This window comes from Nematocida ausubeli (assembly GCF_000738915.1).
Source record: "Nematocida ausubeli strain ERTm6 chromosome Unknown supercont2.5, whole genome shotgun sequence".
NCBI lineage: Eukaryota > Fungi > Microsporidia > Nematocida > Nematocida ausubeli.
Genome location: NW_026515638.1, coordinates 271,845 through 285,081, shown reverse-complemented (window position 1 = coordinate 285,081; position 13,237 = coordinate 271,845). Strand labels below are relative to the sequence as shown.

Below are 13,237 nucleotides of genomic sequence, written 5' to 3'. Positions count from 1 at the left end.
CTGCTTAAAATAACTGCACTCTAATTCAGCTAGGTTAATAAAATGTATATACACTAGGAGTATGCTTTAATTTTTGGGTGTATCAACTTAAGTGCAAATTTCTTGTGCCAAATCTCTTATTGCAAGACTAATACATATTGCCAAATCTATTGTTTGTTCTAACGCGCTTAACTCCATCCGGGTTGAAGCGCATTTTAATCACGTCCTCTGAAAGCTCATCTTCTACTGCACTTTCTTGAGGTGGCTCTATAACTAGATGTGCAGCTCTAAATTCATTATCCTGCTCACTGTGCCTGCTGGATACTTCACTGCACTCGTCGCTTAGTTCGTCATAAGATATTGCATACTCGCTGTCCTCCTCGTCTGTTTCATTTGAGTGCGACTCACTCTCGCTGTCATCAACTACAAGTTTATCCATGCGCTTTCTTGAAGACTTCTCCGGAATATGCTGGGACACTCTGGTGGATGCACCTTTCCCGTGTGCAGGTAGATTTTCTTCTTGTGGAATGTCCTCGGATGGAATAGTAAGCAGACTGTCCATGGTGAGATCACCAAGCCCTATAAAAGAGTCATTTCCCTTCTCATTTTCCTTTTCATTTTCTTCTGCATTCTCTGCACGTATATGCGCACTTAGAACTATTTCTGTGTCTTTCAGCCCCTTAAGCTTCTCTTTCACGCGATCAATTGAATCCTCTGCACTTAAAATGCGGTACAGCTGGTTCCATATAACTGAATACCTGCTAAGTGCCTCTTTTTTACTGTACTCTGTTAATTCTTTTGGCGCACCTTTGTTATATTCTCGCATATTTCTAAAAATTTAATGCAGAACAACTTCTTTACACACCAAAGACTCTTGAAGGCCTTGGGGGCAGAATACGAGTCTCCGTACCACCGGAAAAGAGAGAGCTCTGAAAAAGAGAGGAAAAGTCTCCAGAAAGACTATGCATTTTTCTTAGACGAGCTGGTGCAGCATCCAGAGAACATTCCGTTTATACATGATTATGATGAAGCACCGCCCATTCTGACTATAAGCGAGGTGGAGGATCTTGTGCACACCTTTGAGGTCAATCTCAACCTAAGAAATGCAGGTGCATCTGCCACAGCAAAAAAGCCACTTGCCATGCCGTCTGCACAAACAACAAAGTGTGCAAACTGTTTTCTGAATAGAGGAAAGAAGCCAGCAGAAACAGGGGCTGTCCCTAGCACAATTTCTAGCGTTCCAGTGGAGAACTCTCCCTTTTCGACAGCAAAGGACCTACTTCCGCCAGAAATCAGCAAGACCCTCCCAAAACGAGCTAAGCAGGAAGAAACAAAGGAGGATGCGCTGGACAAGGTAGCCAACATTGAAAAGAAGTTCCTGGAGATCATCAGAAATGAAGTGCTTTCACCTAGAGACAAGGTTGATTGGGAAGACATTGCAGGGCTTCCTCACATAAAAACAGCGATAAAGGAAATAGTTGTATGGCCCATTATACGCCCAGATATTTTTAAGGGACTGAGGGGCCCTCCCAAGGCACTTCTTCTCTTTGGTCCACCTGGAACAGGAAAGACAATGATTGGAAAGTGCATTGCCAGCCAGTCAAAGTCAACATTCTTCTCAATCAGTGCATCTTCTCTTACGTCAAAGTGGGTTGGTGAGGGCGAGAAGATGGTACGGGCTCTGTTCTCTGTGGCCACTGAAATGGCACCCTCTGTTGTATTTATTGATGAGATCGACTCTCTTCTTATGCAGCGAACTGAAGGCGAAAATGAAAGCACCAGGCGAATAAAGACAGAGTTTCTTGTGCAGATGGATGGAGCAAAGCAGAGCAAGGACAATGTTCTGGTGATAGGCGCCACAAACCGGCCGCAGGAAATAGATGAAGCCGCAAGACGAAGATTTGTCAAGCGCCTTTATGTTCCGCTTCCTGATAAAGAAGGCCGCAAGGAAATGGTTAAAAAAATAGCAAAGGACATTTGCACACTTTCAGATGCCGAAATAGAAGACCTCGCGCAAATTCTGGAAGGATACTCTGGATCAGATATATACAATCTATGCAGAGAAGCTGCAATGGAGCCTGTGCGAGAAATTGTTGAGCTGGAAAACATGCAGTCGCTGCGGGGAATCCATATGAATGACTTTCTCTCAGCAATGAAGCACATTCGAAAGAGTGTATCCACAAAAGAGCTTATATTCTACGAGGAGTGGAATAGAGAGTTTGGGGCACTCACAAAATAAAAAAAAGCCAAAGCAACAGGATGGCCAGAGTATGAAGAGAAGAGAGAGAAACTGTGCGAAAATACTGTGCAGATGCACCAGATTCAAGAGTAATATTAAATGTACACATGATAGCCATAGAATGATTCTTAGCACGCTACTTATATACTAAGCACTGAATACAGTATGAAAATAAACAGAACAATGCTATAATTTCATTAGTGCTTTCGCCTAAAACTGGCTTGCTTCTCTTCTTTATTTCATACCAGAGATATTTCACTCTGCATTCGCAATATGCAGACCTTATAGCCTTACAAATATACAGTTGAGATTATGTCTTTTCATTGTATAGTGTGCGCGCAGTATTCATATGTGGTACCAAACCTTTTTATGACCGTTTATGCCAGAATAACCCGAAATGCACTAGCTAGCAATAAAGAGGACTTTTCGCCAGCTAATATTTGGGAATTACTGTCATTTGAGCAGCACAATACAGCCCCTTTAGAGCATGATACTTAAATTCAGCTGGATTTTAATGTATTCAGATATGCATATTTTCTCTATACTAAGAATATTTATATAAATAAACTCTTCTATATAATAAGTTTTTTTGAAGAGATTTAAAATTAGTTTTTTTCAGGAAAACACAGAGGATCCAGGAAAATCAAAAAACAGACACTTTTTAAAGACCACATAAATAATTGAAGGGTGCACAATGTAAAAATCAAATGCATGGCAGAAGAAAGCGCCCAGTCAATAAAGATAAAAAACACATCATGAGATGGCATATTCAAACACATAGAAATATAGCCCGAAATGCTTTCTTTACTGATTATTTTCTGTGTTACATACATAAAGAATATAGATATTTCTACTTCCTGGTGCAAATAAATCTCCTATATTTATTTAGCTTTTCAAAATATAATTTTACTATACCACCAGACAACTCTTAGTAGTGTGTATATAAAGGCTATATCTTGAATGAAAAAAGGAGAGAATATCAGGCAGTATGCACTAGACAAAGAGTTATTGATTGCAGATTTGCAGCAGGAATACATATACTTAGAGTATTGCTAGAATAGTTTGGGTTCTATATTTCTGCTTCTTTGGTATTCCCATAAATATACAGAAGGACTCATTTCTAGACCATACAGATACATTCTGGTCAGGATATGCCAGAGCAACAGGATTCTATGAAAACAAAGCGAATATTACAGTAATAACAGTAGGAAAAGCAGTAGACAGGGCTATATTATCATAATACTAAGCGAAAGAATTTTAATAAAAATATGTGCGCTGGTTCTGTACAATATAACCCGAATAGGATATATAAAAGTGCAGGTCTTTTTATACTGTAAATGACTTCTTTGCAACGCAAGCATATGAGTAGATAGTAGCAAGAGTACATGCAAAGAAGCAAGTTATCTGGAAAAAAGCATGCAATAACATCGCTTGTGCGCATTCGGGTTATATTGGGCCACATTTTAATTGCACATGCTAATACTTCTGCATTTGAAGAGCTGCAAAGAGCATATATTCATGTATGTATTTTTACAGAAATTCGGGTTATATCGGGGGTACATATAGAGCTTTGCCAATATGCCAAATAATTCAGGCTTGCGCTAATATTTTAGAATATAGTGCCCTAAAATACTTTAAAGATCAAAAGATCCGAAATAATACGGTATAAAAATAAAATTTTATTTTTAGCATCAATGGGGAGTTCGCAACTAGGAGAAAGTGTAATGAGATCAATAGAGCGGAAACTGCCTATAGCAGGGATAAATTTCTCTGTTATAGCTGCAGGAGCACTATTTTCATACACAGAAAGAGGAAGGGCCATGCTAACTGTTTTAAAACAGGGCGCAGTGCTTGATTTTCTGCTTTTAACGATGACAATCACACTTGTTTTAATGAAGGCAGTTGCGTATGCATATGAAACAGAAGAAGTATACAGCAATAAGCAAAAAAAGAATCTTGCTATGTTAGAGACTGTCCTGGGCACGCTTGGGGTGGTTATCTTGGGAGGTGTGGCAGCAAGTCCAATGTGCATGATTATGGCAGTAGGCACAGCCTTTATGCTTAGAGGAGAGAAGATGTTTAAGCACTTGGCTTCAATCATTGGAGCAGTGGGTTTAGCGGTGTTTGTAATGAGCAACCCAAATATGCCGCCTTATGTGTATACAGTTCTGATCTCTGCAGGAGTCTCTTTCTGCATTCTTGGAATGCTTAGGCTGGAGACAATTGTAAAGAACCAAAGTGCCACAATGCTTGTGCACTACTTCACACTGGTGAGTATCATTCTGGCAGCACTTATATACAGCCCGCTTGCATTTATTATGCTTCCATTAGTTCTTTTCTGCGCAATTAACTCGCACTATCTGGATGAGAACGTACAAAAGATACCGGGCGTTGGATATGTGTACAGAAAGATTGTAGGTCTACTTAAGAAGCCAAGTAGAATATACATGGTAGCTATTAGGCTGACAAAAGTATTAATACCAACAGTAGTGATAGGCATGGGGGTACTGTACTTCTCTGCATGGTATACAGACAATCCGATTATATTAAGCCAGCTAGGAATTAAGGTTACAAACGAGTCCCCAATCTTTGCAACCATATCAAGTGGCCTTGGATATGTAGTGGACAGCAGTATTTATGTAGTGAACACGGTGTACATGGCACTGAGACCAAGAGCAGTGGGAGAGTACATTTTGAAATCGATAGGAGTAGATCCGTTGGAGGTGTCTAACTCTAATAGAATCTTTGTGCAGATTGCATCGGTTGTCTATAAGGCACTTGTTTTCATGGATAGCATTTTAGCATCTATTGTTGTGTTTGCCGGTGCAATTGTAAATGTGCTAGCAGGTATAGTATGTGCTGTGGCCCTCAAGCCATTAAAGATATATGGATTCGTACTAAATCTAGGCAAGTGGGCTCTGTCCAAGGTGCTGTACGTGATAGACACACTTTTGTACTACTGCCTGGGAATTACTACAAATCTGTATGCTGTAACTTCGCCAAATGCGCAGCCAGCACCAAGCATTTTGTCCCGGGCAGCTAGCGTTGTACTCTATCCGCTTACTTTGATGAAGATGCTTTTCAGGAAGACACCAACAGGCGCAGGGACTACTGTATCTGGGCGCAGCACTGGAAATGCACTAACAGCTGTATATGGGCTTTTGATAAACGTACTTTTTGTGCTGTTTGGTGCATACTCTTGCATGTTCTTCACTACCAACGGAAAGGACATGGCATCAACAAAGACCATTTCCTTTGAGAGCTATGGAGTATCCCCAGTCATGGGAGATAGACCGCTAAGCATAGACAAAGAGCTAGTTAATGTCAGAAGAGACACCTTCTATCAGAAGTTCTTCGATGCATACTGCGAGACTGCAACTGTGTTTACTGATGTTAATGGGAATGGAGCGTTCTTAGAGGAGGAATTTGTAAACAAGACCTTAAAGTCAGGATATAATCCAATGAATCAATACACAAACGACCAAATATGCAAGCCTGTTGCATCATTCCAAGAGGAGTTCCAGGAGAAAATCCGGAAAATAGGGGCAATTGCAGCAAGTTTCACCGCGGATGAGAAGGCAGCACTGAAGAGCATTCTGCAGTACTTCCCCAAAGTCCGTGGAAAGAAGGGAATGTCTGTCCAGGAGAAGGACCTTGAGAATGATCTGAAGGATGCCTTAAAGGCCAAAAAAGACCCAAAGAAAATAAAGCCAACGGCCCTTGAGAATATATTGGGGCTGAAAAAGAGCGCAAAGGAAGTCCAAAAACTGGCAGACCAGAAATACATAAAGGCCAAGGTACACATGGTAGAGTACTACAGAAAGTACTACTACAACTTCTATATTCTTGCGCAGTACTTCTTAGACAACATGAATCCGTCTATTCTACATGCAGTCTCATCTTCTGCTGTTGAAACATACAATGCAGTGCTTCCAACCAACTACAGTGATATATCCGACGAGTATCTCAAAACAATTGTACAGTTAAGAACTGCAATTATTAAGAAAGAGCTGCCTTTCCTGACAGAAGTGCAGGCTGCAGCTCGGCACCACAAAACTCTTCTTCGCAAGATGGAGGCAGAGGGAGTGATACAGAAAGGAGAAAAGCAAAAGGAAGGATTCTTCTTGAATGGGCTTGGAAAGTGCCTAGACTACAACTCCGTCTTGGAGGAGGACACAGACCTTTTCGTGTACCATGAAAAGATCAGCTTAGAGAAAGACGCGCAGTTCATTTACTTCAAGTCTTCAGTTTCTACAACCCCAAAGCCAAGTAGAAGTCCTTTCATAATCGGAAGCAGCACGGAAATTGACTTATCTATAAAGAATGCTGAGAGCACTGTTGTATCAATCTCTGTTAATGACACTCCCGTATGTGCTAGAGTTATTCCAGCAGATAGAACAAAGAACGTGCTCATAGACATGAAAATACCGCTAGAGACAATTAGAAAATCCAGTATAAGTAATCCAAGCGATGCCAGCCTTGCTAAGATTACTGTGCGTATGTTCATAGGACACGCATCACTTCTTAGCACAAATACATACCAGATAGAGCTGTAATAAACATCATTCTACTATGAGAGCCATTTCGTACTTGCATATACCCCAAGTCTTATATTTTGGTTCTATGTGCACACCACATGTCTTTTCATTTAATTCAATTCTGTACAGAGATTTTGCAGCCTCGGATGGGAAAACCACATTATTATAAAGAAGAAACTAGTAAAAAAACAGTATTCTTGGTGGAAGAGTGCTAAGTAAAGGAATATGCATATAAAATATCTCCGCCTTCTTTTCATATTTAAGATTAAGACTCTTTTATTCAAAAGACTATTCAATATATAGACCACTTTTTATAGCCTGGTATTCAGAAAATATCCAGAATGTATTCCTTGCTAGCAGACACTAATTAGAGCCATATATAAATACACAGTCCTCTCTTGCTCTTTAGATAAAGCAGATGTCTGCCTGCACTTTGCTAACCGGAATCTATCCATTATACATTTACACTGCATGAATTTTACTATACAACTGCACACATAGCGCATTACAATAAGGGACGCACTGAATAGCCAAAGACTAGTTTATTATTGAACCTTTCTCACAGTACTTCTATCTACTGCAAGTAAAAGGCGCATATAGAGTCTATGTGTACAACAGTAGGCACCAATAAGAATGATGCATCTTCAAGTTATATATAGAGTGCTTCGCACAAGCTGTCTATGTCAAAGGGCAGCAAGTCAACATTCTTTTGGCCTACTCCTATAAAAACAACAGGCTTGTCTACTGTATGGGCAAGGCCAACTATTGTTCCAATCTTCTCATCTACTGCATCGCATTTAGTAACTACAATACCATCTATTGACTTGTCCACACATGCTCTTTCAATATATTCATTAAATCCTTTAATTTGCTCAATTGAGTCATTTCCCACCAAAGCCTCGCCTACATAGAATATCTTATTTGGCTTTGAGACTCTGATTAGCTTTGACAGAGAAAGCATGGACTGCGTGTTTCCTGGCATTCTACCACACGTATCTATCAATACCACATCAAACCCGTGCTGCTGCGCATGCGCAATTGCCTTTCCTGCAATTGAAGACTCATCCTTCTTGTATCCCTTTTCATACAGGGATATGGCATGCCCTCTTGCCTGGTACCTTAAGACATACTTTTCCAGCTGCTCAATTGCACCACTTCTGAACCCATCACATGCGCCCACGCATATTCTAAATCCATTTTTAAGGATCCATAGGCACAGCTTTGAAAGCGTGGTTGATTTCCCTACGCCATTCACGCCCACCATGCAGAATACATACGGGCCCTTTCCATTTCTCTTGTGACTATGTATTTCCTCAATAATCTTCTCTGGAGAGAGTGTAGGAACTATCTCAGATAAAACTTGCTTGAACCCGTGCCTTAGCTTTTCATTTTCAGACATACTGCCTGTTTTCTCTTCATTTTTCATCACCTTTGTTATGTCGCATGCTATTTTTCTGCTCAAAACGTACGGAACATTTCTTGTCAGAAGATGGTCCTGAATTGACTTCTCGCTTACTTCCTTTTTTGCAGTCAAAAAATTAAGAAGATTCCTTGGTTTTTTCCACTTATCCCATCCTGTTGTTTCTTCCTCTGTATCTGAGTCATCTATCGCAGCCACCTCTTTCTGACTACTTTCTGTGCAGTCTACCGCGTCCTCGTCTTCTTTCCCTTTGAATATGCCAAACAGAACTTTTGCGCCTTCACTTTTTTCTGTCTTGTCTTTTGCATCCATTACAGCACTTTCAATTTCTTTCTCAATCTCTGCCTCTTTATACACAACCAAATATATGTTAGATACTCCGAAGGTATATGTTATCCTATCATTTCTAACCTTTACTGATTTTATCGTTGAGAATGCCTGCATCTTCTGAAGAAAGCTCTCTAGATACCCAGGCATTGACCCAGTCTCCCCCAGAACAACGCCTCCTCGAGTTCCAACAAGAGTGTAAAGGACTTTTTCTTTGTTTTCCATAGTAAAAAAATAAGGCTAAAAATATTTTCATATGTAGATTGTTTATGGATCCATATTTTCATAAAAAGAAACATGCTTTATAAAGCAGATTCAGAAAGATCCATAGAATCCTGTTCAAAAGCAAAAACTTCTTTGCCCTTAAGTTCTGGGAGTAGTCTAGCTAATTACACTCGAGTGTGGCTAAGTATAGCAGAAGTGGGCTTTATAGGATAAATGCATATACGTGTATGCACTGCATCTATAAACAGGCGGTTTATATGAATATCAGATATAACCCAATGTAGCACGAATTCACACACTATGTCTCTGAATATATACGTGAAATGTGTATGTAGACAGTTCATGCAAAGGGCCTTCTGTCTTTTCATAGAAATACATGAAATTAGTGCGTATGAGAAAAATACAGCCAGACAATAACAAGAAGAAGGTAAAAGAAAAAACATATTTAGTGCCAATGTATTTATAAGAATATTAATATGCTATACTGGGATTTGTCTATAAGAGTGCCTCTTTTTATGATTTAAACAGAGGAAGGTGTTGTTTTTGGAGTTTTCTAAGGTAGACGAGCAGGGATATTCCAAATCCAACAGCCATTCCAATTGGCAGATTATTAAGATATAAGCAAGGAATAGCCACAGCCGATGAGAAAATTATGGTGTATAGCCCCTTACTCCAGATTCCTATAACTGAGTCCATTAAAATATCAAACCCAATAAACAGAAGAAGCATGTCCAAGCATATCTGCGGGACATAGGAAAAGGCTGTCTGACCAACAAGATATAGAGCTAAAAAGCACACAACAGACATAAGCCCGTCTATCTTTTTAGTTATAGGTCCACCTTTGTTCAAGGCAATTGTAGATGAAGAAACCACATATGTCGAAAACCCCCCAAAGACAGAACTAAACAAGTTAGAAACTGAGTTTGCAAGAAGCTCCTTCTTTAAAGACGGGGCCACCCTGCAGCCAGTGCTAATTGCTGGCATATTCACTGGGAACTGCACAAGGTTAATTATCACAATGCTTGCCATTTTTAAAAGCATGTCAAATGTAAATATACAGCTCCATGCGACCTTGTCAAGCCCAAACTCCATCATTAAAGGAAGGTCGAACAGTATGAAGAAGCTCTTTCCACCAGGGGGAAGGAATTCACTCTTCCTGGCATTTGCTATACTGCCCCATACTCCTAGAATTGGAATATACGAAAGCCCGATTAATGCGAAAAGAACCAGCCCGTATGAAAATGGTCCTATTTTTGGAAATTTCCTGGCAATTAGCTTTGCCACACCCCAAGAGACAAGAGCAAGCCCATTGTACATCACAAGAATGCTCCACCGGGCTATTTCTGAGCTCATTTTATCTGCTATCTTCATGGAACTTGCATTTCCAAATATGCAGCAGAAGCAGCCTATAACAAAGAACAGAGCAATTCCTATTTCTGCTGGGACTTTAGACAGTATTTTCTGGAATCCTGTAACGTACAGAATAAAAAAGACAAAACTGGTCATAAGAGTGGACATAGCTATGAAAACCAAAAGTGTCCAAAAAAGCGTGCTTCCTTCTAGTTTATATACTTGGCTGAGTGCTTCTGTTACTCCTGCAATTGTCACAAAATTCTCTGAAATAGGCGTAGTTATAACCCCAATTGTGAATGATGAAAAAAGGAAAAAGATAATTTGCGAGCTGCATATTCCAATTAAGAACATCACTTTGCTGTATTTTGGCAGATCCATTCCTGAAATGTTTCCTAGCCCAATTGCACCAATGGTCAGTATGTCCATAAAGTACAGCACTATTCCAAGAAGAGCGCATGAAATTCTTTCTCTGAGAGTCGTTTTATGTGCAGTAACTGCATCTGTAGGGGGGCCTTCATCCATTTCAAGTGGAACAGACTCCTCAATATAATTCGGTTGCATTTGAACTGCTTGAGTATCCATAAAAAAATTATTTGCGCCTCCGCATATTTACATTTTACCCCTAACTATGATCAGTCTATTTTTATTAGCTGGTATATATTTTTTAGTAATTCGGTTTTATTCACTCTCCATATAATATATAGCTAATGTAAAGATGTAATTCTTATTCGAGTTATGTTCAGATTATTATGGATTATTTTTTACATTTTACTTTGAACTATTGCATGTTCATTGCGTTCAGCATAAAATCTTCTTTTCCAGATAGAATATAAATGGATAGATACATTTTCTTCTAATTTTTGTCTAAAACAAAGGACTTCCGGACTCCTTCTTATTACATGCTCTATCTTGCAATAATATGCAGTCCTTTGTCTATTTAGTACCAAATAATTAATTACATACCTCTTTGGTGTTTTTGTAGTATGTCTATAGGCCTGCTAAAGCCATAATTATTTTTGTCTACAGTAGTGTATGAAATTTAAATTGTAATTGCAAAAAGTAGTATGATTCCATGCAGCATAAATAAAGGCATTTAAGCTACGGGCTGCACGAAAGTGTGCTAGTCAAAACAGCAGGAGCTGAATAATGGGAATATAGCCCGAAATAAATATATACTTTACACTATATGAAGATGCAACTTAGATTTCTATGTTACTTTTTAGTATAAAATATAATGCTTTGTTGGATGGCATTCCATGCATATAAATAGGACAAGATGCTTAAACTAGTTGGTTTTCTTTTTTGTCTATTTTTAAGATATGATGTGTCTGTGAGTCACTTTAGAAAATAGCTTATCTTTAACCTTTGCAAATAAGCACTTTTATTCGTACTAAATGGTCTTTCTACTATATATTTCTAGCAGTGCATAAATATACACAGAATTCATGCACTTTCATTTTTTCTCGATCTGTCTTCTTGTATTATTATTCACTGCATGCACATGCGTTCTATGTAAGCACTATGGTATTTTGCAGTTGGGTTCAGTAAAGTGCGAGTTATGTGGCTTATTTATTGAAAGTGCTTGCTTTAGAGAGCTTTCTGTGCGCAATTGAAAAGTGTTCTTGGGTTTGTGTGTTTATGGCAGATGTGTGAGTGCTGTGTGCAATGCATCTTAATCTATAGTATGTCTGTATAAAATTAATATTTTCTTGTTTATTATGCTGACTGAGGTAATTGCAGAGGAAGGAATGCTGGAGCATAAAATATGCCTAGAAATGGAAAGAGAGTTAGAGCTAGTCAACTTGAAGGAGAAATACATTTTGGAAGAGATAAAGTCCTTGAAGAAAGAGTTTCTTAAATCCCAGCAGGCAATTGAAAGGGTTAAGAGTGTTCCACTAATAATGGGGCACTTTTTGGAGGCAATAGATGCAGACACCGCTATTATTGGAAGTACAGCTGGATCTAATTCAATAGTGAAGGTGCTCTCCACAGTAAACAAGGAGCTGTTAAAGCCCAACACAAGTGTAGCCCTGCACAGACACTCCAGCGCGCTTGTAGATGTCCTTCCACCAGAAGCAGATAATATATTCTCAGTGCTTGGGGAAGAGGGCAGGCCAAATGTAACATACGCTGACATTGGAGGATTGGACAGCCAAAAGCAGGAGATACGAGAGGCAATTGAGCTTCCCCTAACAGACCTAGCACTCTACCAGCAAATAGGCATAGAGCCACCCAGAGGGGTGCTTCTGTATGGGCCTCCTGGTACGGGAAAAACCATGCTTGTCAAGGCAGTGGCCCACCACACAAAGGCTACATTCATCCGGGTAAATGGCTCTGAGTTTGTGCAGAAATATCTAGGAGAAGGCCCAAGGATGGTGCGAGACATTTTCAGACTTGCAATTGAAAAGGCGCCTTCAATTATCTTCATAGATGAAGTGGATTCTATAGCGACAACTCGATTTGACTCAGCCACAAGCGCAGATAGAGAGGTGCAGAGAGTTCTAATTGAGCTTCTGAACCAAATGGATGGGTTTGACCAGACCACAAATGTAAAGGTAATCATGGCCACGAATAGAGCTGACACAATAGATCCTGCCCTTCTTCGGCCTGGCAGACTCGACAGAAAGATTGAATTCCCTGTTCCCGATAGGAGGCAGAAAAGAATGATATTCACAACAATAACCAATAAAATGAGTCTTTCAAACGAGGTCAATTTGGAGGGACTGGTTTCCAGGTCAGACAAGCTCTCTGCAGCTGAAATTAACTCTATATGCCAGGAGGCAGGAATGCTGGCTGTGCGTAACGGAAGATACATGGTTTCCCAGAATGACTTTGAAGCTGCATACGCCAGGATAGTTGAAAAGAAGAATTCAGAGCATGTGTTCTACTACTGATCAAATAAACCAATAGTACGACTTTCTCCTTATTTATACGTATATCATTTTCTCTATTTTAACATATAAATAGACTTGAGTAATTACTGAATATGAATATTCATTTAAGAAATACAATCAAAATATTAGCTGTGTACGCATGCTTATATAGTGTTGCTGCCGAGGTTAATGTAATAAATCCGCAAATAGTCAATCAAGCTCCAGGTGGATCTCCTGGAATAGGCCAGAGTATTTCTGGGTCAGATCCTAAGCACCTTGGTGG

General features: G+C 39.5%; 6 protein-coding genes across 6 annotated transcripts; 3 read left to right on the top strand and 3 right to left on the bottom strand.

Annotated features, from left to right (window-relative positions):
* Positions 1 to 127: 127 nt before the first annotated feature.
* Positions 128 to 805, bottom strand: NESG_02133 (uncharacterized protein; the record flags this gene model as incomplete). Its single annotated transcript, XM_053049745.1, has 1 exon — positions 128 to 805. The coding sequence occupies one exon, from the start codon at positions 803 to 805 to the stop codon at positions 128 to 130; it is 678 nt and encodes a 225-aa protein (XP_052903916.1).
* A 15-nt stretch (positions 806 to 820) lies between these two features.
* NESG_02132 (uncharacterized protein) lies at positions 821 to 2,218 on the top strand (the record flags this gene model as incomplete). The annotated part of the gene is made up of 1 exon (XM_053049744.1): positions 821 to 2,218. The coding sequence occupies one exon, from the start codon at positions 821 to 823 to the stop codon at positions 2,216 to 2,218; it is 1,398 nt and encodes a 465-aa protein (XP_052903915.1).
* Positions 2,219 to 3,912: 1,694 nt separating this feature from the next.
* Positions 3,913 to 6,774, top strand: NESG_02131 (uncharacterized protein; the record flags this gene model as incomplete). Its single annotated transcript, XM_053049743.1, has 1 exon — positions 3,913 to 6,774. The coding sequence occupies one exon, from the start codon at positions 3,913 to 3,915 to the stop codon at positions 6,772 to 6,774; it is 2,862 nt and encodes a 953-aa protein (XP_052903914.1).
* A 631-nt stretch (positions 6,775 to 7,405) lies between these two features.
* NESG_02130 (uncharacterized protein) lies at positions 7,406 to 8,728 on the bottom strand (the record flags this gene model as incomplete). The annotated part of the gene is made up of 1 exon (XM_053049742.1): positions 7,406 to 8,728. The coding sequence occupies one exon, from the start codon at positions 8,726 to 8,728 to the stop codon at positions 7,406 to 7,408; it is 1,323 nt and encodes a 440-aa protein (XP_052903913.1).
* A 513-nt stretch (positions 8,729 to 9,241) lies between these two features.
* Positions 9,242 to 10,663, bottom strand: NESG_02129 (uncharacterized protein; the record flags this gene model as incomplete). Its single annotated transcript, XM_053049741.1, has 1 exon — positions 9,242 to 10,663. The coding sequence occupies one exon, from the start codon at positions 10,661 to 10,663 to the stop codon at positions 9,242 to 9,244; it is 1,422 nt and encodes a 473-aa protein (XP_052903912.1).
* Positions 10,664 to 11,799: 1,136 nt separating this feature from the next.
* On the top strand, positions 11,800 to 12,975 carry NESG_02128 (26S protease regulatory subunit 6B; the record flags this gene model as incomplete). The annotated part of the gene is made up of 1 exon (XM_053049740.1): positions 11,800 to 12,975. One exon carries the CDS (start codon positions 11,800 to 11,802, stop codon positions 12,973 to 12,975), a length of 1,176 nt encoding a protein of 391 aa, XP_052903911.1.
* Positions 12,976 to 13,237: the final 262 nt, after the last annotated feature.